Source organism: Podarcis raffonei, chromosome 2 (genome assembly GCF_027172205.1).
Source record: "Podarcis raffonei isolate rPodRaf1 chromosome 2, rPodRaf1.pri, whole genome shotgun sequence".
Taxonomy (NCBI): Eukaryota; Metazoa; Chordata; class Lepidosauria; order Squamata; family Lacertidae; genus Podarcis; species Podarcis raffonei.
Window position 1 is genome coordinate 126,679,515 of NC_070603.1, and position 27,850 is coordinate 126,707,364.

At 44.4% G+C, this 27,850-nt stretch overlaps 4 protein-coding genes across 4 annotated transcripts in view; 2 read left to right on the forward strand and 2 right to left on the reverse strand.

Annotated features, from left to right (window-relative positions):
• Positions 1–27,541, reverse strand: part of LOC128409534 (zinc finger protein 345-like) — a 143,433-nt gene extending 115,892 nt beyond the window's left edge. Inside the window, exon 1 of the mRNA XM_053380082.1 lies at positions 27,520–27,541. The gene's annotated coding sequence lies outside the window, so the exon portion shown is untranslated. The remainder of the gene's footprint in view (positions 1–27,519) is intronic.
• The window catches only part of LOC128409540 (zinc finger protein 883-like), a 346,762-nt gene that overhangs the window by 173,323 nt on the left and 145,589 nt on the right, over positions 1–27,850 (forward strand). The gene's annotated exons all lie outside the window — the stretch shown is intronic.
• LOC128409528 (zinc finger protein 883-like) overlaps positions 1–27,850 on the forward strand; it is a 451,816-nt gene that overhangs the window by 52,236 nt on the left and 371,730 nt on the right. The window lies entirely within an intron of this gene.
• Positions 658–27,612, reverse strand: LOC128409541 (zinc finger protein 345-like). The gene is made up of 4 exons (XM_053380095.1): positions 27,520–27,612; positions 25,253–25,426; positions 16,963–17,049; positions 658–2,902 (listed from the first exon to the last, which is right to left on the reverse strand). The coding sequence occupies exons 2-4, from the start codon at positions 25,383–25,385 to the stop codon at positions 1,194–1,196; spliced, it is 1,929 nt and encodes a 642-aa protein (XP_053236070.1). The 5' UTR covers positions 25,386–25,426; positions 27,520–27,612; the 3' UTR covers positions 658–1,193.

Below are 27,850 nucleotides of genomic sequence, written 5' to 3' on the forward strand. Positions count from 1 at the left end.
CCGTTTTAGCATCCCCAGCGAAAAACATATTTAATCATGTCTTTGAACAAAGTCTCTCCATATCTTCAAACAAGCTGATACCTTGCCAATAATAATTAGTGCCCTCCACAAAGGACTGCGCCATTAAACATCAAATTCTCTAGTTTTTAATAAAGTTTCACTTGCATTCCATTTCATTAATTGACTCTTTCTCCATGAGGCTTGCCAAATCATGAAAGAGCTGTCAGTACTGCAGTGTTTCATTCTTTCATTGCACAGTGTGACATTGTGCCTTTAATTGCCTAATTACCTAATGTATTGTTGTGTGAGAACGGGAGCGATTTCTATATCTCCTCCTCCTCCCCTCTGGTGCTTGCATCTGGCTTTTGCTGAAGGATACGGCTGTGTGAGTCAGCTCGTCGCTCTGTGGACTTCTTATCTTCTCGATGCTGCATTCCAACCAGAGTCTGCTTCTGCTGTACTCTGCTACTACGGGCGAAGTTCCTCACCATTCGGACAAGTGAGGGAGGGTGTTGGCCCAACAGTAGCAAGTATAAGCAAAGTTGAGACGCTCACCTCACATCTTCTGTAGCAGAGCGACAAAATTCCTTTCAAAGTCCGAATGCAAATCTTTGTTGAAAAACAGCAATACTCCCGCTGATGGCGTTGCGTTGGAGAGTGTCCAATTCGTGCAATGCTATACACCCAGCGCCCCTGCCTCCACTGTAGCGAGCGGCAGATATCGGATGACGTGCGGGTGAAGGCACGTCCAGCCCATCCCTGCGGGGTTCAACAGGGATAATTACCTCCAGATTCACCTTGTTTAATTGCACGACTGGGGTCCGGTGTCCTGGGAAAGCAGCCAAACACCATAGGCCATCACACCGGAAGTCTTCTCCAAAGTCTTTTTTATATTTTCTCTCTAATTGTAAGAGCTGACAGTGAAAAGGAACTCTCTCTGAAGGGGTTGGATCTTCATTGGGGGGTTTTAAGAAGAAGTTGGATGGCCATCTGTCATGGATGCTTGAAATGAGATTTCTGGAGGGGGTTGGACTAGATTCTGAATCTATAATTCTATACTTCACCCTGGTGGAAGATCTTAAATTGACTTTTGAACAAGTGAAATTTTAAACACATACCATGTGCTGATATGCTTTCAACCCTGTATGAAATATTTGTGGGTCATGAATGAATCTTTTTACACATTCCAAACACTAAACCGTTTTCTCTCTTGTGTGGATTCTTTGATGGGAAGTGAGACTGGTGCTACGGCTGAAGCTTTTCCCACATTCGAAGCACTGATAGGGTTTCTCCCCTGTATGAATTCTTTGATGAGAAGTGAGACTGGTGCTTTGACTGAAGCTTTTCCCACATTCGAAGCACTGATAGGGTTTCTCCCCTGTATGAATTCTTTGATGGGAAGTGAGATCACCACCCTGACGAAAGCTCTTTCCACATTCCAAGCAGTGATAGGGTTTCTCCCCTGTATGAATTCTTTGATGGGAAGTGAGACTGTGTCTGAAACGAAAGCTCTTTAAACATTCCAAGCACTGATAGGGTTTCTCCCCTGTGTGAATTCTTTGATGAGAAGTGAGACTGTGTCTGAGATGAAAGCTCTTTAAACATTCCAAGCACTGATAGGGTTTCTCCCCTGTGTGAATTCTTTGATGAAAAGTGAGATGACCCTTTTGATTGAAGCTCTTTCCACATTCTCTGCACTGATAGGGTTTCTCCCCTGTATGAATTATTTGATGGGAAGTGAGCTGGGCCCTGTGACTGAAGCTTTTCCCACATTCCAAGCACTGATAGGGTTTCTCCCCTGTATGAATTCTTTGATGTGAAGTGAGTTGACCACTCTGACGAAAGCTCTTCCCACATTCGAAGCACTGATAGGGTCTCTCTCCTTTATGAATTCTTTGATGGGAAGTGAGTTCACAACTCAGACGAAAGCTCTTCCCACATTCGAAGCACTGATAGGGTTTCTCCCCTGTGTGAATTCTTTGATGAAAAGTGAGATGACCCTTTCGATTGAAGCTCTTCCCACATTCCAAGCACTGAAAGGGTTTCTCCCCTGTATGAATTCTTTGATGTGAAGTGAGTTGACCACTCTGACGAAAGCTCTTCCCACATTCGAAGCACTGATAGGGTTTCTCCCCTGTATGAATTCTTTGATGGGAAGTGAGTTCACCACTCAGACGAAAGCTCTTCCCACATTCCAAGCACTGATAGGGTTTCTCCCCTGTATGAATTCTTTGATGGGAAGTGAGTTCACCACTCAGACGAAAGCTCTTCCCACATTCCAAGCACTGATAGGGTTTCTCCCCTGTATGAATTCTTTGATGGGAAGTGAGTTCACCACTCAGACGAAAGCTCTTCCCACATTCCAAGCACTGATAGGGTTTCTCCCCTGTATGAATTCTTTGATGGGAAGTGAGATTGGTGCTGTAACTGAAGCTCTTTCCACATTCCAAGCACTGAAAGGGTTTCTCCCCTGTGTGAATTCTTTGATGGGAAGTGAGATCACCACTCAGACGAAAGCTCTTCCCACATTCCAAGCACTGATAGGGTTTCTCCCCTGTATGAATTCTTTGATGGGAAGTGAGAGTGTGCCTCTGACTGAAGCTCTTTCCACATTCCAAGCACTGATAGGGTTTCTCCCCTGTGTGAATTCTTTGATGAAAAGTGAGATGACCCTTTCGATTGAAGCTCTTTCCACATTCTCTGCACTGATAGGGTTTCTCCCTACTCTGTGTTCTTTCGTGTGAAGTGAGGCTATTCCTTCGAATGAAGCTCTTTCTTTGACAGGAGGTGGACTGGGAGCTTTGACGGATGTTCTCGGCACACTCTGAATATTTATATGACTTCTCCACTATGTGGATTCTGTTGTGCTCCCCCTTGTTCTTCCCTTCTAATTCATCACCATCTGCAATGAAGAGAGAAGCTAATTAGAGCCTCAGGAGGAAATGGGAGCGCCAGATTATTGAACAATGTTAATGAATGCTTGTGACAGAGGAAGAACTGAAGAGAATGAGATTTGAGACTTTGAGAATGAGACTTTGTTTAGGAATGAAGAGGTGACCAAGAAGGCCCAAAAAACTCTAAGAGACTATTTCGAGATAAATATGAATACTACAATGGAAAAAAGAGTAATTTGGGACGCAAGTAAAGCGGTTATGAGAGGATTCTTAATACAACAGAATGCAATTAAGAAGAGGACTCAGAATGAAAAAAAGGATAAAATCCTGGGGAAAATAAAGGAAGGACGAAGAAACTGAGAGCAAAACCAAAGTCACAGGAGATCCTGAAAGAGATAAAGTTATACCAAGTACAATATACGAAGCTGATGAATCAGGAAATAGAATGGAAGATTAAACAGATGAGGCAAAAGTCATTTGAATCGGCAAATAAGTGTGGAAAATTGTTGGCCTGGCAAATGAAAAAAAGACAGAAACTCAATACTATTACGAATTTGGAAGTGGAAGGAAAGAATATACAGAACCCAGTGGAGATTAGGAAGTGTTTTCAGAGGTATTTTAAACAACTTTATACATAGGAGAAGCAGAAAGAAATAGACATTGATCGATTTTTGAAAATAAATGGACTACACAAAATCTCTCAGGAAAAACAGCTAATGTTGAATTACAAAATAACGGATCAGGAGGTGGAAGGGGCCATCCAGAACATGCAATTAGGTAAATCTCCAGGACCAGATGGTTTGACTTCAAGATATTACAGATCTTTGAAAGAATGGATAATACAACCATTGAAGGAAGTCTGTAATGAAATATTGGAAGGGAGAAGGGCACCAGAGTCGTGGAAGGAAGCTTACATTACACTTATACCGAATACAGAGACTGAAAAGACACAGCTCAAAAATTACCGCCCCATATCGCTGCTTAATGTGGATTACAAAATCTTTGCAGATATTTTGGCTAAAAGATTAAAAAAGGTGTTAGCAGAAGAAATTCATAAAGACCAAGCAGGCTTTCTCCCGGGCAGACATTTGTCTGACAACATGAGGAATATAATTAATATCCTAGAAAAACTACAAGTGAATATCAATACTAAGGCAGTTCTGATATTTGTGGATGCAGAGAAAGCCTTTGACAACATTTATTGGAGTTTTATGAAGAAGAATCTACAGGGGATGGGGGTAGGTCTGTTGAATGGTTTCTTTAAATGTAAAGGGTCATCATTGTTCCACCCGATGTGTATGTCTTTAAGGGGCCAGAGCAAGATAACGAGACCCAGCTTTACAGCTGTGAAACATAGCAGGTGCTGCTGAGTTGTATTTGATTAAGGTTTTCCCAGGGAGAGAGGGAAAAATAGTGGAAGTGAACAACTGGCTTCGCAAATGGTGTAAACAGGAACGGTTTGGATTCTTAGATCACGGACTGCAGTTTCTTGAAGATGGACTTCTGGCAAGCGATGGGCTGCACCTCACAACGGTTGGGAGGAATGTTTTTGCCAAAAATCTCATCAGGAGGGCTTTAAACTGACTAATGTGGGGGAGGGAGACAGTGCTCCTGAAGGTAGGAGTCTATCAATTGATGAAGATGATCATCCAAATGTCATAGACCAAATGGAGCAAACAGCACGCAGACCTAGTGGTGGGAGGAAAAAATCCTTAAATAAGAGACACGGGGGAATGATTAATGGACTTCAATGTCTGTACACTAATGCACAAAGCATGGGAAATAAACAAGATGAGCTTGCGCTCTTGGTACAGCAAACTAAATATGACATAATAGGCATCACTGAAACCTGGTGGGATAAGTCCCACGATTGGAATGTAAAATGGAGGGATACAATCTATTTCAGAGAAACAGACCAGACAAGAAAAGAGGAGGAGTGGTGTTATATGTCAGGGATGTGTATACCTGTGAAGAGAGCCAAGATTTAGAACCTCAAAGCCAAAGTGAGAGCATTTGGGTCAAAATTAAGGGAGAGAAGAATAACAGGGACCTCATTGTGGGAGTTTACTATAGATCCTAAAGCCAAACGGAGGACATAGATGATGCCTTCCTGGAACAGATGGCCAAGCATGCAAAAGGAAGGGAGATAGTAGTAATGGGGGACTTCAATTACCCGGATATTTGTTGGATGTCAAACTCAGCCAAGAGCATAAGGTCAAACAGATTCCTCACTGGCCTTGCAGACAACTTCATTGTCCAGAAAGTGGGAGAAGCAACAAGAGGAACAGCCATTTTAGATCTGGTCCTAACCAATGTTGATGACCTGGTTAGTGGGGTAGAAGTGGAAGGATCATTAGGCGCGAGTGATCATGCTCTTCTGAAGTTTACTATACAGCGGAAAGGAGCAGCCAAGCATACTAGGACTCAATTTCTCGACTTTAAGAAAGCCGACTTCATAAAACTTAGGGAAGTGCTGGGTGAGATCCCATGGACAGTAATACTAAAAGGAAAGGGAGTTCATGATGGCTGGGAGTTTGTTAAGAGGGAGATAGTAAAAGCACAACTTCAGGCAATACCAATGAGACAGAAACATGGAAGGTGCCTAAAGAAGCCAGGGTGGCTATCTAAAGAACTTTTAACTGAGTTAAGATTAAAAAAGGATGTGTACAAAAAATGGAAAAGGAGGGAAACCACCAAAAAGGAATTCAAACAAATAGCCAGCACGTGTAGACACAAAGTCAGAAAAGCTAAAGCACAGAATGAACTCAGGCTTGCTAGAGAGGTTAAAAGCAACAAAAAAGGCTTTTATGGGTATGTTCGTAGCAAAAGGAAGAACAAAGAAACAGTGGAGTCACTCAGAGGAGAAGATGGTGAAATGCAAACAGGGGACACAGAAAGGGCTGAACTCCTCAATGCCTTCTTTGCCTCAGTCTTCTCCGATAAAGAAAACAATGCCCGATCTGAAGAATTTGGAGCAAATGGTTCAGCAGAGGAAACACAGCCCAGAATAACTAAGGAGATAGTACAAGAATACTTGGCTAGTTTAGATGTATTCAAGTCTCCAGGGCCAGATGAACTGCATCCAAGAGTATTAAAAGAACTGGCAGATGTGATTTCAGAACCACTGGCAGTCATCTTTGAGAATTCCTGGAGAACAGGCGAAGTCCCGGCAGACTGGAGGAGGGTAAATGTTGTCCCTATTTTTAAAAAGGGGAAAAGAGAGGACCCAAATAATTACCGCCCAGTCAGTCTGACATCAATACCAGGGAAGATTCTGGAGCAGATCATTAAGCAAACAGTCTGTGAGCACCTAGAAAGGAATGCTGTGATCACCAATAGTCAGCATGGATTTCTGAAAAATAAGTCATGTCAGACTAACCTGATCTCATTTTTTGACAGAATTACAAGCCTGGTAGATGAAGGGAACGCAGTGGATGTAGCCTACCTTGATTTCAGCAAGGCATTTGACAAGGTGCACCATGATATTCTTGTAAAGAAGCTGGTAAAATGCGGTCTTGACTTTGCTACCACTCAGTGGATTTGTAACTGGCTGACTGACCAAACCCAAAGGGTGCTCATCAATGGTTCCTCTTCATCCTGGAGAAGAGTGACTAGTGGGGTGCCACAGGGTTCTGTCTTGGGCCCGGTCTTATTCAACATCTTTATCAACGACTTGGATGATGGACTCAAGGGCATCCTGATCAAATTTGCAGATGACACCAAACTGGGAGGGGTGGCTAACACCCCAGAGGACAGGATCACACTTCAAAACGACCTTGACAGATTAGAGAACTGGGCCAAAACAAACAAGATGAATTTTAACAGGGAGAAATGTAAAGTATTGCACTTGGGCAAAAAAAATGAGAGGCACAAATACAAGATGGGGGACACCTGGCTTGAGAGCAGTACATGTGAAAAGGATCTAGGAGTCTTGGTTGACCACAAACTTGACATGAGCCAACAGTGTGACGCGGCAGCTAAAAAAGCCAATGCAATTCTGGGCTGCATCAATAGGAGTATAGCATCTAGATCAAGGGAAGTAATAGTGCCACTGTATTCTGCTCTGGTCAGACCTCACCTGGAGTACTGTGTCCAGCTCTGGGCACCACAGTTCAAGAAGGACACTGACAAACTGGAACGTGTCCAGAGGAGGGCAACCAAAATGGTCAAAGGCCTGGAAACGATGCCTTATGAGGAACGGCTAAGGGAGCTGGGCATGTTTAGCCTGGAGAAGAGGAGGTTAAGGGGTGATATGATAGCCATGTTCAAATATATAAAAGGATGTCACATAGAGGAGGGAGAAAGGTTGTTTTCTGCTGCTCCAGAGAAGCGGACACGGAGCAATGGATCCAAACAACAAGAAAGAAGATTCCACCTAAACATTAGGAAGAACTTCCTGACAGTAAGAGCTGTTTGACAGTGGAATTTGCTGCCAAGGAGTGTGGTGGAGTCTCCTTCTTTGAAGGTCTTTAAGCAGAGGCTTGACAACCATATGTCAGGAGTGCTCTGATGGTGTTTCCTGCTTGGCAGGGGGATGGACTCGATGGCCCTTGTGGTCTCTTCCAACTCTATGATTCTGATTCTATGTGTGTCAGCATTTGGGTATAGTATATAAGGAGCAGCACCTAGCTCTCCCATTACCCTGGGGGATGGGTTGGTGGTTGGGTCTGGTTTGGTTGTTAATGTATTTAGTGTAAAAGGAGTTTTTGTTTTTCTTATTAAAACCTTGTTTAAGTTATTTTTGAGTCCTTTTTTTTAATGCATAGTCTCTCTAGCAAGCTCTCTGCAGCGCTACCATACTGCAAACTGTTCAGTTTCTGTTAATTGGTTCTCATGGGAAACTTACAGATTCTGGCTTCACAGAATTAACTCAAGGCAGTGTCAATTTAGTCTTGGCAGAAAGCCAAGGTCAGCTTGACCTAGAAACTACTTACTCTGATTGGTTAACGACCAGCACTCAACTCTGTTATCTAGGAATGCTAGCACAGTTTGGTGTGTTAGGAGTTAGGAGTAGAAGTGCTGTGTATGGTTAAGAGAGAGAGAGAGAGAAAGAAAGGATTTATTTTGCTTTGTTTTGTATGCAGAAACTCTGCTGGTTTTATTTTTCCTTTTAATAAATCCTGTAAATAGTTATTCTGAGTCTAGCTGACTAGTCATTTCCACCTCAACTAGCTTCTTCGCTGTGCAGGAAAACTCTGCTACGTTTGGGCTAAAGCCATTAGAGCTATGCCTGACACTTCAAAGTTCCATGACAAACAGCCAACATCTTTGGTTATGGGCCCAGCTGCTGAGTGGATGACTGCATATTTTTGGACTCTGAGAAAGGTTTGAAAACTCCTTCTCCTGTTAGCGTAGTTCTGTGGGTCTGGAAGAGTTCCAGAATGCTTGACCGGGTTCCTGAAGCTGAGAAGGCTCTGGTCTTCCCACAGCTAACAGATGAGAACTATAGTTTATGGTCTTTTCGGGTGGAGGCGCTTTTGACCTGTAGAGAAGTATGGACCTATGTAACTGATGACCCTCCTGACCCTGTGACTAATGCTTGGTCGAAAGGAGATGCAAAAGCCAGGGCGATAATTAATTTGGCAGTCAGCGACCAGCAAGTAGTCTGTATAAGAAATAAGAAAACTGCCAAAGAAATGTGGGACAGTCTTGCAGCAGTGCATGTTAGAAAAGAGTCAGCATCTGCATTGACGTTTTTCAAGCAGTTGTACCAGACGAAGTTGCAGCCTGGTGGTGATTTGGCAGTACACTTGAGACGTCTGGAGGCAATACGCGACGAATTAATTCGAAGGGACATGGACATACCTGATATTCAGTATGTTTTTATCATTCTTTGTTCCCTTAATGAGGACTACGATGGTATAGCTAGCCAGATATCTGCCGTTCCACCAGCACAATTAACTGTGGAAGGGGTGACAGCAAGATTAATGGGCGAGTTGGACAGAAGGGAGGCTTGTGCCATAAGCACTCCTATTTCCAGAAGTAATGAGGAACGCCATATGCAAACTTGTGGTGATACGACTGCATTTAAAGCTGCCAAGCGTTGTTGGTTCTGCAATAAGCAAGGACATTTTGCAAAGGACTGCAGAGCCAAAAGAAAGCAAAGTACTCCCAAGCCTGTTTCTGTTCGTCAGTCACGGTTGTCATCTCAGCAGCCAACATCGCACCGTAAAGACAGAAACGAGCCGCGAGCTTTTCATGCTCGGACAACAGATTGTAAAAGAATTAAAGGTGCCAAGTGGAATTCTTTTATTGTCGACTCAGGAGCATCTCAGCACATTTGCAATGATCGAAGCTTGTTTATTTCTTTCGAAGAAGAAATTGGTAATGTACATTTAGCCAATTTACAAGTCTTGCAGTCGCTTGGCAGGGGTACCGTTAAACTTGACTCTTTAAACATTACAATAGCGAACTGCATTTACTGCCCGTCAGTGGACAATTTATTGTCAGTAAGGTGCTTTGCTCGTCAAGGCATAACTGTGCGTTTCTTAAAGTCAATGTGTGAGTTTTTCAATGGGAACAAACGTCTATTGTATGCCCGGGAATCTGATGGTTTATATAGACTGTATTTTTGCACCTACTCACAATTGCCTATAAACTGCAGCACAGTCAAGCCAGGGGTTGAGGAATGTAAGGCCTCATTCCGGGTGTGTCCATGAGGCACACAGAATTCCGGGACACCTGAATTTTGCTGATGTAATTAAGACAAAGAATATTGTTAATGGCCTCAACTTAAAACCATGTAAATTCTTTATGCAATGTCTATCCTGTTGCAAGAATAAGATTAAGGTTGCACGCAAGGGTAGGTGCTCAGATAGGAAAGTAACTGAGCCATTTGAGCGTGTACATTGTGATTTAGTTGGGCCACTTCCACCATCATTAGGAGGTTCTAAGTACTGGCTCACTCTGATAGACCAGTATAGTAGATATTGTTGGACTTATGCAATAGCTGAGAAGTCCCAAGCATTTGAGAAGTACAAAGTTTTTTGCAACTGGGTAAAAACGCACGTTAACAAACCAATTAAGAACCTGTTTTCTGACCGGGGCAGGGAATTTGTTTCTGAGGATTTTGAGAAATTCCTGGAAGCGCAGGGGACTACTCATGAGTTATCTTGCCCCCGAAGTCCCTGGCAAAATGGGCTTGTTGAAGTTGTGCAGCGTGACCTACAGGCAGGGGTTAAAACGTATCTGCACGATGCTAATCTGCCCAAAGACTTTTGGGCTGAAGCGCTTAATGCGTTTTGTTATGTTAGAAATCGCAGTTATCATTCTGGTTTAGATGTCACCCCCTATGAGAAGCTGTTTAAAAAACGCCCTAATCTGAAATACCTACGCATTTGGGGTTCAGATGTAATTATGCATTATCCCGCTAAGCAGAAATTGGGTGAACGTAGTGTCCAGGGAAAATTAATGGGCTACCAGCAGGGGACGTACAGAATTTACATACCAGCAACTGGCAAATGTCATGTTACCAGAAGCATGATACAAACTGTAAATTGGAATGGAGTTGCTGTCTTCCTAGATACTGATGGTATAGATAATACTGAGGAAGAAGAGGAAGAAGCAGCAGCAGCAGCAGGAAATGGTGCTTCTGAATTAATGGAAAAAGACAAAAAGTCTGTTGAATCTGATTTGTTTGATGATTTAAAGTCACAGGCACCCGAGGGGAGGTTAGATTTTCTTGAGTTTTCTGACCGTGAGCTTAGCCTACAGGCATCTCTTCAATCTGACAATGATTTACAACCTGAAACTAGTGGTTCACTTAGTCCCATTAAGTCTGAGGAGTCTGGTAAAATTAGTGAGTGTTAAAATGTCATGGGTAAAGCATAGCAGATTTGCAGAGATAAATGATTGGACAAGAGGAAAGAAAAGGGTTAAAGAAAGGAATTTATAAGTAATTCAGATCAGGGGTTGCTGAAAAAGTTTAAAATAGGGATGCAGAAAAGGGAGGCATGGGGAAGTCGTTGAAATTGGGTACATGAAAAAATTCATGAAATTATACATGTTTATATGTTCGTTTGTTTGTGTTTGTTGTTTGTAATGTCTTATAATATATGTTGAAAAGTCAATAAAAATTTTATAAAAAAAAAAAGTCTGAGGAGTCTGACTCTCCTTCCGGACTGAGACATTCAGATAGAAAGAGACAGAAGCCACCCCCTTTCCCGGTTTCGAACCCCAACCAAAGTCCATCAGTCCATCTGCAATCAGCCTGGTGACCTCAAATTCGAGGCACTTAACTCTCTCTCAATTTCTCTCTGCCAGTTTTTTTGGTAGTCCTTTATTTTAAATTCCAGATCTCGAAGAAGCTCTGTTCCAATAAGGTCCATATTTCTTCCCGCCAGACCTCCATATTTAACAATGGAGCCAAGATCTTGTTTCTTACTTCTCATAAGTCCAAATGTCCCAAAGGCTCCAAATTCCACATTAGCCAAATTTGTATTCCATATGTCTTCAGATCCCCATATGAGGAGATCTCTCCAATTTCCATTCTTCACTTCCAACCAAATTTTCATCATCCTGTTCTTATTTTCCTTTGTGTCCAACTTAACAGGCCTCTGGCTCTCCTTAATCGTCTGCAGCATCACAGCACCTCCTTCTTTTTCCTTCAGATCCTCATATTCCTCTTTAAACACCTCCTCAAATGACTCAAATTCCTTCTCTTGTTTGGCTGTAAGGATTTTTGGATCAACAACAACACTTCCCTGTTCATCTGCAGGAACTTGAATCGTATCCCTTCCAGGCTCAGCAACTTTATTTACTGTTCCCTTCATTATTGTGACATTCACAGTCAAAACATTTGTCTGCTCCTGCAGTTTTCCCAGGAGAGAGAAGGTCTTTTCCAGTTCAGCCAGTATTTTTCCACTTACAGCCATTTTTGTAATGTCCTGAACCCCCTCTAGAGGGATTCTAGTTACTTAATGTCTTCCAATTCCCACCCAAAAGCAGAGTTAACCTTTTCTTCTTTATTTTAACAATTTGTTGCCAAATTGTAGCAAATATAACCAGCAAAGTCAGCAAAAACAGAGTTTCCCTTTTCTTCAACTTTGACAGCTAATTTGACAGCTGTCAAAATCTTTATACCTCTTCCGCAGGCTCTCTCACCGATCGCTCCCGGGTCTTGGGGGAGGGGTAAATTCCGTTCTCAATGTTAGCTCTTATCCTCCAGCACAGTCACTTAAATTGCCCCAACGTAAAGTTAATTGCTTTTCTCCACAAAAAAGAAAGGTATTCTCACAACCTTAGTAATAAAATCCTTGGTTTACGATGTTTACAAGGCGGGCAGGCAGACTTCCTTTTGACACCTTGCCCGATCGTGCCGAATTCCCAAAGATAAAATTTCCCTTTTAAGTCCAATTACCGTGTTACTCACGGGTCGTTACTTTTGATCCAAATGTTCAAAGGACATGGCATGCGGCTTCACTCAGCAGGGGAAGCAGTCGAACTCTCAGCACCACGCCGCTCTCCGTCCCCCGTTCCAGAGCCTTTAAAAAGGCTCCTTTACGGGTCGGGGGGGCGCAAATGGTGCCCGCCAAGTCACCAGGTCCACAGGCTTCAGCGCCTGTGGTTTCTAAGGGCCCCCGCGTCGTCGCCGCGGCAGAACCCGACCCCTGTTGAGCCGATTCCCTCCGGAGCTCGGAGGGAATCCGCCATTAGACGATGGCGCCAACCCGGAAGTCCTCCAATAAGGCAGTTTTTGAGCCAAAAAGCTACAATGATGTTCAGAAATTACCTAAGCAACAAGCTGCAAATTGGTATAAAGCTATGAACTCTGAGATAGCTTCTTTGAAAGAGCATAACACTTGGTCTCTTGTACCACAAACCCCAGATATGGGACTTATTGATTCAAAATGGGTTTATAGAGTTAAAATGAATGACAAAAATGAAGTTGTAAGGTACAAAGCAAGATTAGTTGCTAGGGGTTTTCAACAAATTCCAGGCGAAGATTATGATTTGTGTTATTCACCAAGCGTAAAATATTAAACAGTTAAGCTTTCGTTAAAAGATGCATCACAACGTGGACATTCTGTTTATCACCTAGATATAAAAACTGCATATTTGTTTGCAGATTTAAAAGAACAAATTTTTATGCATGTTCCTGAAGGCATAGACGCTGCTGAAGGTTTGGTATGCAAATTAAATAAATCCCTTTATGGTCTGCACCAAAGTGGAAGGAATTGGCACCAAACTTTAGCAAAAGAATTGCTGGATATTGGTTTTTCACAAGGAAAGGCAGACAACTGTGTGTTTATAAAGGAAAGGGCAAACTGTAACAAAAATATGTGTGTATGTAGATGACGTGTTAATTTCTACAAAAACTAAACAGGAATATGAACTGGTAGTATCACAGTTACAGAAGAAATTTGATGTGGTGGAATTAGGCATAGCTAAAAATTACTTATCCATGCAAACTGAGAAAGGCAAAAATGGATCTTTTCTGGTTCATCAAACTGCAAAAATTGATGATCTTGTTGAAATGCTATGTTTAGAAAATGCAAATAGGAAGGAAACGCCTATGGTGTGTGGTTTCACCATTTCCTAACAAAACTTTGTATCGTTCTGCTATAGGCAAGCTAAATTTCATTCAAAGAATCTCAAGACCAGATATAACTTATGCTTTTCACTTTCTGGCAAAATTTGTGGAAAAGCCTACTACACAATGTTTCTCTGCTCTTAAGAGAGTGGCAATGTACCTTAAACGCACCAAACATTATAGGTTGCAGTTTACAACAAGTATTGACAAAGGTTTTGAAATTTTCTGCGATGCATCTCATGCAGTGGAACAAAATAATTGCAGGGGTGTGTCTAGTATGGTGTTTTGTTATAACGGTTGTCCATTTGAATGGAAGTCCCAGACACAAACCATTATTTGTCTCTCCACAACAGAGAGTGAATTATGTGCATGCGTTCAGGCCACTCGTGATGTAGAATGGTATCTGCAAGTATTTGCAGACATACAGATGCAATTAACACTACCAGTAAAAGTTTACCTTGATTCCCAGAGCAGCCTTGCTATCCTGTGTTCAGAGACCAATACGCAGCACACTAGAGTCTTAAGGTTACGTTTGCAGTTTGTAAGGAAACTAATTGCTGACGAAATGGTTGTATTTGAATATATTCCAGGTGACAATCAAATTGCAGACATTTTTACTAAGGCACTTCCAAAGGTTACAAATGAAAGACATGTACAAAATATGCTTTGTTTTTGTTCCACAATGATGAACCGCAGGGGAAATGTTGAATGGTTTCTTTAAATGTAAAGGTTCATCATTGTTCCACCAGTTGTGTATGTCTTTAAGGGGCCAGAGCAAGATAACGAGACCCAGCTTTACAGCTGTGAAACATAGCAGGTGCTGCTGAGTTGTATTTGATTAAGGTGTGTCAGCATTTGGGTGTAGTATATAAGGAGCAGCACCTAGCTCTCCCATGACCCTGGGGAATGGGTTGGTGGTTGGGCCTGGTTTGGTTGTTAATGTATTTAGTGTAAAAGAAGTTTTTGTTTTTCTTATTAAAACCTTGTTTAAGTTATTTTTTAGTCCTTTTTTTTTTAATGCATGGTCTCTCCAGCAAGCTCTCTGCAGCGCTACCATACTGCAAACAGCCAACAAGGTCAAGGTTTTGAAAATGGTATAGGTGCAATTTATTCAGAACAAAAGGCAAAATTAATTGTGAACAATGTAGTGACAGAAGAGTTTAAGATTGAGAAAGCGACACGGCAAGGCTGCCCAATTTCTCCATTGCTCTTTATATCGGTCCTTGAGGTTTTGTTAAATATGATTAGAAAGGACCAAGAGGTTAAAGCTATACAAGTGGGAGCTAAACAGTACAAGCTGAAAGCATTTGCTGATGACTTAGTATTGACTTTACAGGAGCCAGAATCTAGTACTAAAAGGGTATTGGAATTGATTCAAGAATTCGGACAGGTAGCAGGTTTTAAGTTGAACAAGATGAAAACTAAAGTTTTAGAGAAAAACTTAACTGTGAATGAGAGAGAGAAGTTTCAGGAGGAGACAGGACTAACATTGGTTAAGAAAGTGAAATATTTAGGGGTTAACATGACTGCCAAAAATGTGAATTTATTTAAGGATAATTATGAAAAATGTTGGATCGAAGTGAAAAAGGATTTAGAAATATGGACAAATTTGAAGTTATCATTGTTAGGCCGAATTGCTGTGATAAAAATGAATGTGTTGCCAAGGATGTTGTTTTTGTTTCAAACATTGCAAATTTTGGATAAGGTGGACTGTTTCAAGAAGTGGCAGAAAGATATTTCCAGATTTGTTTGGCAGGGCAAGAAGCCTTGAATAAAATGTAAGATATTAACTGATGTCAAAGAAAGAGGTGGATTTGCCCTGCCAGACCTTAAACTTTATTATGAATCAGCTGCTTTTTGCTGGCTGAGAGAATGGCTGCTTCTTGAAAACACTGACGTGTTGGATTTAGAAGGCTTCAATAATGCATTTGGCTGGCATGCATATCTGTGGTACGATAAGGTAAAAGCACATAAAGCGTTCAAAAATCATATTGTTAGAAAAGCATTGTTTAATGTTTGGATAAGATATAAGGATTTGTTAGAAAAGAAAACCCCAAGATGGTTGTCACCAATGGAAGCGAAGGCACAGAAAAAACTCAATATGGAGGCCAAATGGCTGAAATATTGGGAAATTCTGGAACAAGATGGAGACAGAATAAAACTACAGAGCTTTGAAAAATTGAAAAACAAAGTGCGATATTGGCTCCATTATTACCAAATAATGGAGGCATACAATTTGGACAAAAAAGTTGGCTTCCAGGTAGAAAAATCAAAATTGGAAACAGAATTGTTAGATTCAAAAATCAAGAATTTGTCAAAAATGTATAACTTGCTGTTGAAATGGAACACTCAGGATGAAATGGTAAAATCAGCTATGATCAAATGGGCGCAAGACATTGGACATAACATAATGATGGCTGACTGGGAACAGTTATGGACCACAGGTATGAAATTCACGGCATGTAATGCCCTAAGAGAAAATTTAATGAAAATGATTTATAGGTGGTACATGACACCAGTCAAGCTTGGAAAAATTTACCATTTGCCCAACAATAAATGTTGGAAATGTAATGAGACTGAAGGTACTTTCACCTTTGGTGGACATGCCCAAGGATTAAGACATTCTGGGAGATGATTTATAATGAAATGAAAAAGGTATTCAAATATACCTTTCTGAAGAAACCAGAGGCCTTTCTCCTGGGCATCGTGGGCCAATTGGTGCCAAAGAAGGATAGAACTTTCTTTATGTATGCTACAACAGCAGCAAGAATACTTATTGCAAAGTATTGGAAGACACAAGATTTACCCACCCTGGAAGAATGGCAGATCAAGGTGATAGACTATATGGGACTGGCGGAAATGACTGGCAGAATCCGAGACCAGGGAGAAGAGTCGGTGGAAGACGACTGGAAAAAGTTTAAAGACTATTTACAGAAATACTGTAAAATTAATGAATGTTAGAAAAATGTGGGAATGAAGCTATATGGCTTTAGTAGAAATGTTTTAAGGAATTAAGTATAAATAGATTATTAGAGTATTAAAGGAGAAAATAAGGTTAGAATATGTTAAGATAATTATAGGATAGAAAACAGAGGAAGATGGAAAGGAATTGCTGAAACAATTAACAGAAGTGGAATACAAAAAGGGAGGTGTGAGGAGGTCGTTGAAATAAGTGAATGAAAGATAAGATATTGAAATTGTTTGATGTGTTTTAAACTGTTTTTATTTTGTTTTGTTAGTCTAATGTGTTAGTGTTATGTAGTGTTTTTATGTTATGTTATGTAGTGTTTTTGTATTGTATTGTATTGTTCATTCTGTTTTGTTGTGTTTAAATTGTTGGAAAAGTAATAAATATTATTTTTTTAAAAAGAGAGAGAGAGATGTGAGGCCGTGCTATAGTTTTCATTGTTTTTGTTTGCTGGTATTAACTGAGATATTGCTTGGCTTTTATCTGGGATGGATTTTGTTCTGGCACGATCATTGAATCCACTCCATCTCCAATCACAACTTATATTATGATCCAACAGGGATCCTTACTGAGAGAGTCCACGATCCCACGATTCTCCTCCTTGACTTCTTTATGCTGAGCTCTCTGGTCAGGATCCAGCAACGTCCACGCCTTGTCTGTGAAACAAACAGCAGCATCTTCACCCGAACACTCCTCATCAGAAGTTATTTCAATCTTGTTGGTCAAAATTTAAATTGACAGAGGTGGCAAGAATACACAGAAGAATTATACCAGAAAGATATGGATGTCTCGTACATCCCAGGTAGTGTGGTTGCTGACCTTGAGCCAGACATCCTGGAGAGTGAAGTCAAATGGGCACTGCAAATAACAAGGCCAGTGGAAGTGATGATATTCCAGCTGAACTATTAAAAATTTTAAACGATGTTGCTGTTAAGGTGCTAGATTCAATATGCCAACAAGTTTGGAAAATCCAGCAGTGGCCAGAGGATTGGAGAAGATCAGTCTACATCCCAATGCCAAAGAAGGGCAGCACCAAAGAATGTTCCAACTACCGCACAATTGCACTCATTTCACACGCTAGCAAGGTTATGCTTAAAATTCTACAAGGCAGGCTTAAGCCATATGTGGACCGAGAACTCCCAGACGTGCAAGCTGGATTTCGAAGGGGCAGAGGAACCAGAGACCAAATTGCAAACATGCTCTGGATTATGGAGAAAGCTAGAGAGTTCCAGAAAGACATCTACTTCTGCTTCATTGACTATACAAAAGCCTTTGACTGTGTCGACCACAGCAAACTATGGCAAGTTCTTAAAGAAATGGGAGTGCCTGATCACCTCATCTGTCTCCTGAGAAATCTCTATGTGGGACAAGAAGCTACAGTTAGAACTGTAATTCCAAGCCGGAATTAAGATCGCTGGAAGAAATATCAACAACCTCAGATATGCAGATGACACAACCTTGATGGCAGAAAGTGAGGAGGAATTAAAGAACCTTTTATTGAGGGTGACAGAGGAGAGCGCAAAATATGGTCTGAAGCTCAACATGAAAAAAAACGAAGATCATGGCCACTGGTCCTGTTGTGACGTGGGGTTTGTGATTTCAGCTCTCTTGACATAATATGCTGGAGACAGTTCTGTAGTAACACTTCTTTATTAAAGCAAACAAGACTGAGACCTGAGGAGGGGAGAGCTACATTTATAGGGACAGGGAACTAGCTAGAAAGGATACATTTTGGAGGGAACAATATCAGGCAATCACAGTCCTGCCTTTTGGAGGAAACCAATAAGACAGAGGATCCAAATACAGCAGCTTAAATGAACCAATAGTAGCTGTACCCTCTGGAACCAAAAGGCAGTTACTTTACCCTAATGCAAATACAGATAATAATAATAATACAGATATAAAATCCTTTGACTCAATACACAACACCCCTCCCCCCCTAGTGAGCACAGCAGACGTAATCTCTCAGGTACTGTGGGGTCCTACAACTTCTACTTGATCTCCTGACAACAGGTGTTGCTGGTTCTGGATTGGATGTTACCTGTGGTAGGGGGGTGCTATAGGGGTTTCGTCAGGAACAGATGGAGTCCCAGACATTGCAGGGTCCCCTACCTGTACCTCGTCATCCTGAGGACTAGCAGACCCTGGTTCATTTGCTGAAGCCCCTGGTGACTGCACCTCTGGGCCATTTTCACTCTGGTCTTGCAGCTCTGCGTCGTTAGCCAGGGATGAATTATCTGACCCCTCACTGCTGAGCACCCGGCGCCTCAGCTGATCTATATGTCTCTTCCAAACTTGCCCATTTTCCAAGGTCACATAATAGGACACAGGTCCACTAGTCCGGGTGACCACACCAGCCACCCACCGCGAACCTCGTGAATAGTTCCTCACCCAGACCAGATCTTCAGGGGCGAGATACCTCGTTGTGTCAGCCTCAGCCTGGGGGGTTGCTCTTGAATTACGGTTTGGCATTTTATCCGGGTGGACATAATCCAGCACCGTTACCAGTCTTCTACCCAAGAGCAGCTCAGCTGGCGACTTGCCCGTCGCATGCTGCAAAAATAACATTCGCGCGATGCGAGCTGACCAGTTACCCTCCATTAAGCGCGCAATGGATTCTTTGGCTGTTCTTACCATGCGCTCAGCCTGCCCATTGGAGGATGGGTGAAAGGGCGCGGATGTGACCCCTCTTATGAAGTTATCAGCCAAGAATGCCCTGAATTCTTGGGATACAAAAGCTGCCCCATTATCTGATACAATGGTCTCAGGTAACCCGTGGGTTGCAAACAGCTGCCTCAACACCTTGATTACGGCAGCTGATGCCATGCTAGGGACCATCGCCACTTCTAACCATTTGGATTATGCATCGACGATAACCAAAAAGACCTTCCCCTGGAAGCAAAATCTAAGTGCAGCCGGCTCCAGGGAGATCTGGACTGCTCCCACCAGTGAACTGGTGCTCTGGCCACTTCTGGCCGCACCTCTTGGCAGGCCTTGCATGTTCGTACCCATTGTTCTATGTTCTGGTCCATTCCAGGCCACCACACATAACATCGGGCTAGCGACTTCATCCTGACCATTCCCGGGTGGCCCATGTGAAGCGTCTCAAGAACCCTGTTTCTCAGTGGTGCTGGGATGATCACCCTATCTCCCCACAGGAGACAACCCTTATGCATGGACAACTCGTGCTGCCTTGTCGCATAAGGCCTGAATTTGTCTTCATGCGGACCACCTGGCCACCCCCTCCCCACCCAAGTGAGCACACGGGAGAGAACAGCATCTTTCCTCGTTTTCTCAGCTATATCAGTAGCCGTTACAGGAGCCCCCGGAAGTGTTTCCAGCATCATTATGTGCTCCGCTGGAGCAGGATCCTCATTGCTCCCGCCAGGAAGAGGCAATCGACTCAGCGCATCAGCGTGGCACAACCGTTTCCCCGGCACATGGGTCAAGGTGTACTGGAACCCGTTCAGGAATATAGACCAACGCAACATTCTGGGGGAGAGAATTTGTGGCGTTTGTTTGTTCGGGTTGAACAACCCTAACAGTGGTTTGTGGTCCGTTTCAATGGAGAAATGGCGACCGTACACATAATCATGGAACTTTTTGATTCCTGCCACAATTGCAAGCGCCTCTTTGTCAATTTGAGCATAGTTGCGCTCCGTGGGCGACAACGTACGGGAATAGAAAGAGATGGGCTTTTCCAACCCATCCGGTTCCCTATGACTCAGCACCGCCCCCAGGCCGTATTGAGAGGCATCACATGCCAGGACCAGCGGCTTCGACTCATCATAATGAGCAAGGACGCTCCTGCTACTCAGCATTCCTCGCAAGGAGTCAAAAGCCTTCTGCTGCCCTTGCCCCCATCGCCACACATTCTTTTTCTGCAACAGTCTATGTAATGGTTCAGCTACCGAAGCTTTCTGGGGTAAGAACGAATGATAAAAGTTAATAAGTCCCAGGAATGACTGCAACTCCGTCTTGTTCTGTGGTCGTGGTGCCTCGATGATGGCCTTAATCTTAGCATCTGTGGGGTGGATGCCTGATGCATCAATTTTAAACCCCAAGAAATCCACAGTTGGCACCCCAAAACTGCACTTTTCCTTTTTCAGTTGCAACCCCACCTCCTTGAACTTGAGCAACACTGCACGGAAACGCGCAACCAGTTCCTGTGGGTCTTTTCCAGCAATCAAAACGTCATCAAAAAATGGCAAGACCCCCGGCAGACCTCTTAACAGGCGTTCCATGAGCCCTTGAAAAATCCCTGGGGCCACACAAACTCCAAATTGTAATCTGTTAACTCTGAACGCCCCTTTATGTGTGACAATAGTCTGTGCTTCCGCTGATTGCGGGGTTACTGGCAGCTGTTGGTAAGCTTGTGCCAGTTCAATTTTGGCGAACACCTTGCCCCCAGCCAGTTTAGCCAACAGATGTGATACGACTGGAATGGGGTATGAGTTTCCCCTGAGTGCCTTATTGATAGTACATTTGTAATCTGCACAGATCCTGACTTCCCCATTTGCTTTAAGGGGCTTGACGATTGGAGTCTCCCACTTAGCAGAGTCCACGGGTGAGAGAACTCCCTGCTTGACCAATTTATCCAGCTCTGCTTCGATCTTGGGTTGCAGTGCAAATGGCACTCGCCTTGGTTTGAGTCGGATTGGGGCCACCCCAGGGTCCAATTCGAAGTCAACTGGGGGCCCTTTACAACAACCCAGTTTTCCATTAAAGAGACCAGCAAATTCTTTGCATAATGCCTCGCTCATCTCAGGGCAGGTTTGGATTGAATTAAGCCCTGATATACTCAGTCCCAGGGCGGGGAACCAGTCAGTGCCCAGGAGACTGGGGCGACTGCCCTTCGCAATCACCAGTTTGAGTACCGCCTGTTTGTCCCGGAACTGTACTCTCACGGCACACATTCCCATGACATGGATGCGGCCCGCTGAGTATGACTGCAAAGTTGCCGGGAAGGGCTCCAGAGGGGGCAACTTACCCCTAGGGAAGAATGTCCTCGCGGTCTGGTCCGACACGATAGTGAATCCAGATCCGGAGTCCACCTCCATGTCGCACAGCTGACCCTCAATCTTCACCTTGACGTGTGCCTTGCCTTGCGCTGGAAACTGCACGACCCTCCCGTTGATCTCCGTTACGTAGTGGCAGTCCTTTAGAACATGGTTTGCTGTGGGCAGTCTGCGATGCTCCAGTCTAGGTGCTCCTGTCACTCCCAACGCCGCCGATCTACAGACCCTGGCGATGTGACCTGTCTTCCCGCACGTCCGGCACATAGCATCCCGGAAACGACAACTCTTCCGCTCATGGTTTCCGCCACAACCAGGGCACCTGCCTCGGTGATCTTTGTGCACTGTGCAGGCCTGATGCACTGACTCGACCCCACGGACTGGGCTTTGGCTCGGAGTAGCCTCTAGCTCGTCCATGGCATGCGCAACTTCTATCTGTGGCTTAGGGACCTTGTGACTGGCATCAAGCTCCTCTCTTTCATAATTCTCCGTGGCGGTGGCCTCCTTCAAGGCTGAAGCAAGGGTAACCTCTTCTTTAGCCACGATGCGTCTTCTGGCTTTCTTGCTGCTCAGACCACCGATAAACCGATCCAGGAGAGTCTCTTCCAGATCTTGGAAGTCGCAGTGCTGAGCGAGCTTCCGCAGTTCAGCTAGAAATGCAGATACAGACTCCCCAGCACGCTGCTGCCTCTTATGAAACTCCATCCGCCGGGCCATCTTGGTCTCAGTAGGCGCCAAATGGCTTGTCAGGCAGGCAAGAATATCTTTGAGAGGTGTCTCACTTAGCTTCGCTGGAGCAAGCAATGCCTTGGCCAGCTTGAAGATCTCAGGCCCACAGTAGCTCAGGAATGTGGCCCTTCTTTTGCTGGCATCGGTGATCCCTTGAGCCACTGCGAAGAACTCGAAGCGTTCGACGTAGTCTTCCCACGTGTGGGGCTCTGGTGGCTGGAAGGGCTCCAATACCCTTGGATTCTCCATTGTCCTGTGGGCAGGGTCGTCTTCTCAGCTGGCCAGTGAGTCTTGTTCTTAGCTACAATCCGGACTCTGAGGCAGGGCTGCGTTTAACCGCTCCTCAGCATTCCGGATCCCACCTTCTTCGCCAGTTGTTGTGACGTGGGGTTTGTGATTTCAGCTCTCTTGACATAATATGCTGGAGACAGTTCTGTAGTAACACTTCTTTATTAAAGCAAACAAGACTGAGATCTGAGGAGGGGAGAGCTACATTTATAGGGACAGGGAACTAGCTAGAAAGGATACATTTTGGAGGGAACAATATCAGGCAATCACAGTCCTGCCTTTTGGAGGAAACCAATAAGACAGAGGATCCAAATACAGCAGCTTAAATGAACCAATAGTAGCTGTACCCTCTGGAACCAAAAGGCAGTTACTTTACCCTAATGCAAATACAGATAATAATAATACAGATATAAAATCCTTTGACTCAATACACAACAGGTCCCATCACCTCCTGGCAAATAGAAGGGGAAGAAATGGAGGCAGTGAGAGATTTTATTTTCTTGGGCTCCATGATCACTGCAGATGGTGACAGCAGTCACGAAATAAAAGACGCCTGCTTCTTGGGAGAAGGGCAATGACAGGCCTAGATAGCATCTTGAGAAGTAGAGACGTCACCCTGACAACAAAGGTCCGTATAGTTAAAGCCATGGTTTTCCCAGTAGTGATGTATGGAAGTGAGAGCTGGACCATCAAGAAGGCTGATCGCCGAAGAATTGATGCTTTTGAATTATGGTGCTGGAGGAGAGTCTTGAGAGTCCCATGGACTGCAAGAAGATCAAACCTCTCCATTCTGAAGGAAATCAGCCCTGAGTGCTCACTGGAAGGACAGATCCTGAAGCTGAGGCTCCAAGACTTTGGCCACCTCATGAGAAGAGAAGACTCCCTGGAAAAGACCCTGATGTTGGGAAAGATGGAGGGCACAAGGAGAAGTGGACGACAGAGATCAAGATGGTTGGACAGTGTTCTCGAAGCTACAAACATGAGTCTGACCAAACTGCGGGAGGCAGTAGAAGACAGGAGTGCCTGGCGTGCTCTGGTCCAGGGGGTCAAGAATAGTCGGACACGACTAAACAACTAAACAACAATATATACAACTTACAAGTATCAGTTACAGATAGGTAGCCGTGTTGGTCTGCCATAGTCAAAACAAAATTTTTTTTTCCCTTCCAGTAGCACCTTAAAGACCAACTAAGTTAGTTCTTGGTATGAGCTTTCGTGTGCATGCAGTGATACAGAATAACAAGAAATTGTTATCCCAAACCTATCTTTTATTGGACTGGGAATTGATGGAGGAAGAAGAGAAAGAAACGATGATTAAATGGTCCCAGGATCTCAGACATACTATCTATCTAGAGCAATGGGAGAAACTCTAGCGAGAGGATATACAATTTACTGCCGTATACACAATTAAAGAACATTTTGTAAAGATGTTCTATAGGTGGTACTTAACGCCAGTTAAGGTGGCAAAGATATACAAATTAAAATCCAACCTCTGTTGGAGATGTGATGGAGAAATAGGAACAACAATACATATGTGGTGGAGGTGTGAGGAAATTAAGAAATTTTGGATAGCAGTACACAAAGAACTAAAGAAAATGTGGAAAATATCAATAACAAAGAAACCAGAGAAATATATCCTTGGATTGATAGTTGATGAGATACCTCGGGGGGGGGGAGAATTTTTCTATATGCAAGTGCAGCTGCTAGAATAGTGATTGCTGCTAGGTGGAAGTCACAAACTATGCCCACAAAGGAGGAATGGATTTGTAAACTAAATGAATATTTAATTCTGGCAAAATTAACTGCTATAATAAGAAATCAGTTGAATCAAAAATTAAAAAGGAGTGGAAATGTTTTGATGAATATATGGCAAAATCTTGCTCAAAAAAAGATACGCTAATATGCCTAGATTAAAATGTGAAGTACTGGATGGAAGAAAAATTAGTAAGGAAAGATAATAAGAATATGTAGATGATTTGAGAAGGTTGTAGAATGCAAAGATTATTGCAAATTTTATAATGTGGAGGAAATCGAGTGGGGGCAGAGGGAAGTGGGAGGAAGGAGAAAAGGATATGATGGATTGAGGAAATAGAAATGTAAATGTATGGGGTGATGGGGAGGAAATGGTGTTGGCTTTGGTACATCTGTATTGTAATACAATATGTGAAAACCAATAAAAATTAAAATAGAAAAATATTTAAATTTATATGTAAATCTTTCTTCACTTTGAACCCCCCTCCCATTTTCATGATAAGACCAACTCTGTATTGTTTCATTGGTAACAGAAGAGGAAAAATGACTATTACTCACTTAAACAAAGCACAATGGCCACAATTGCTTCAGTCTAGGCATTTGGCTCTGCGATGCTGAATGTTTTTTAAAAAAAGAGTCGTGGGTTCTAGTGCTGCGTGATGGATCAGTGCCTGAAATTGGTAGTCAAAACAAAAAAAAATTTTTCCTTCCAGTAGCACCTTAAAGACCAACTAAGTTAGTTCTTGGTATGAGCTTTCGTGTGCATGCACACTTCTTCAGATACACGGCTACCTATCTGTAACTGAAATTGGTAGGGCATTCAGATCACAGAACTGGTTTTAGACATTTTGAGCTGCCAATACATCGCATAGGCGGGGAGCTGTGCTGTATTCCTAGCTCAAATTGCCTGCAGATGACAAAGGCGCAGGCAGGCAGGCAGGTGGGGGAGCCCGAAAAGGTGCTCCCCTTCTCCATCTCCATCCGCCTGCCTGTCTCCCCCCCCCAGCTGAGCAAGCCCCAATTCCTCTCTGGCTCCATCGCTCCATGTCCCCATCTCCACTCTCCTGGGACTCACCAGATCTCTCGGAGGTCCCTGGGAGGGAGTGCTCAGAGGTTGTGGGGAGGGATGCAGGAGACAACCCGACCAGGTCATCCGTCCATCTTCCTCCTTCCATCCTCGCTAGGTTTACAGGATCCGTCTCTTTCATCCTTCCTGAGGAGTCAAGGAGCCAAAAGAAGCTGCAGGGTCCTGGGAGAGAGGAAGAAGGAAAGGGAGCCTCAGAGGCCCTGCAGGGATTTTCTGGCTGGAGGGGAAGCCTCCCAATATCTTGGGGGCCCCATCCACAGCAAAATCCCTGCTTTATCTCATTTCTGACCCTAACCCTAACTCCTGCCCTAGATATTCTCCTGACCCTAACAGAAGCCCCATTTCTAAACCTCTCCAGTGGATGCAGTTTCCCCTGTTTGCTCCTCGCCCCACTTCGTAAGGCTGGCAGGGTCTGTCCAGTCGTGACCTCAAGGTAGAACCCCTGAACTCAGTGGGGACACAACTTGGTGCCCAACCCAGTCACCTTCCTGTCCCTGAGCCTGAAAACTGCAACCCCAGAGCATGGGCAGGAAATAGACGAGTAGCCATTACCTGCAGGTTCCCCCATGCTAGGTGCTTTCTATGGAGAGCCCTGCTGACGCTCTTGGAGCTCCCTCATCGCAAGCCAGGCAGATGTTGTGGCCAGATTTGGCCATGGGGACCAAATCTGTATGTGGAAGCAGAGGAGGAGCTGGCGATGCCACATTTTTGAAACGCAGCCCTCCCCCTTTGATATGCCCTGTGCTTAAACACCATATTCGCATGTGTCCAGTCTCAAAATGTGGCCCCCACAGTGGCATGGAAGCCGTCAAAGTATAGATCCTGCACATGTCCTAAATCTTTGTGTTCTTAAGAACACCAGGCATGTAGACCCTTTATGAACTCCAGAGGGGAGCTTTACTCTCTTCTTGTGACAAGATTCCCAAAGGCTTAGGGTAGCTTGAGAGAACTAGCCTCTTTTAAGATTGCACCAATTTCCATTTCTTGTTTATCAAAACAAGTCCAGTTGTGCAGATGCAGACGGGCTTTTCTTCTCCCTGTGCTCCCCCCATGTGCAAATGTTCCCGTCTGGCTGCTGCCTCTGTTCACAAAAGTGTTGTTGCTGTTTAGTCGTTTAGTCGTGTCCGACTTTTCGTGACCCCATGGACCAGAGCACGCCAGGCAAAAGTGACTTATCTCCAAACCTGAAGGGGGTTTCTTTGCCTGCCGAGTTTTCCTTCACCCCAAGCCCCCTCCCCCCAAAAGGAAGCAGCGCCTGGATCCCAAAGGAAGAGCAGAGCTGCAGACCTCCTGCGAACTGGACCCCTCCCTGGGTTGGCAGAGAGGACGAGGGAGGACCCTCTGCTCCCTGACTTGGGGGTCTCCCCCCACTGTGCATGATCTGAACAGGGACCCCCCTGCCCCCCCTTTTCCCCATTGCACCGTCAGCTGGAAGAGAGAGGAGACTCGCCCGAGTCCAGGAGGGGCATCAAGGAAGCTTTTGCAAAGGAGAGAGAAGAAAGCAGCCTCCTCCTCTCGGCTCAATTAATCTAGGACTCCATGACACCTCCCCTGTCCTCCATAATCCCTCAAGCGAGGTGTCACGTATTCTCAGGAAGACCGTAATCCTGTCAAATCACTCTGCCAAGCCTTTCCTCCGGGCAATGCCAGGTGGCAGACTATGCATACTTGGACCATTGTCCTCTCACCACCGGCACTCAGGATGTGCTTATCTGTGCATATCTCCAGCTCTGCATATTCCCCCCTCCCTATGTTAATCCCCTGTAACCCAACCTCTTCTTAATGTATTCATGATGTAACTGGGATGTATTTTGCACTGTATTCTGGGACATGGAGGGAAGTTTCAAAAGTTCATGTCACCCCTTTCTCGCTGTTCAATCTCGCCTTGAACCTGTTGCGCAATAAACTTGGATCTCCTGCATCTTGCTCCTGTCTCCGGCTGAGCTCATTTTCCTCCGCAGGGACCCGCGGACCTAGTCCGACCAGCTGGGTGGCAGAGCAGCCTCGCACCCAGATTTTACCGTAACAATGGCTTGGCCTCCGCAGGGCAGCCTCTCTCCTCGCCATGTTGGCCCCACGGAGGAGGCCTCCCCATTGGGAGACGCCAGGCAAGCGGCCTTGGGGGATCCGCTGGGGTCTGCGAAGGGGGCCAGGAGGGAAAGGCCCTCTCTGTCTCAGAGGCCCAAGGAGGAGAATACCTCCTGGGACCCCCTTCTCCCCATTGCACTCTCAGGGGGCAGAGAGAGGAGACTCACCGGACTCCAGGAGGGGCACCAAGGAAGCTTTTGCAAAGGAGAGAGAAGAAAGCAGCCTCCTCTCTTCTTGCAGGAACGGATGTGGGAGGGGGGAATTTAGCCATGGAGGACCTTGCCCCCTCCCCCCTCCCCTTCCTGTCCTCTCTAGGAATGCAGCTCTGCTCCTTTTAACCCTTGACACCCCCTCCCTCTCCCTGCAGTTTTCCTGCTTATGTGCCTGGGCTCAAGCAGTTCTCCTCCCTCCCCCCTCCTCCATCTGTGCCAAGGACTCTGCCCCAAGGAGCCCACATCTGATCCAGACTAACCACAAGGGAGACGGGGGTTCCCCATT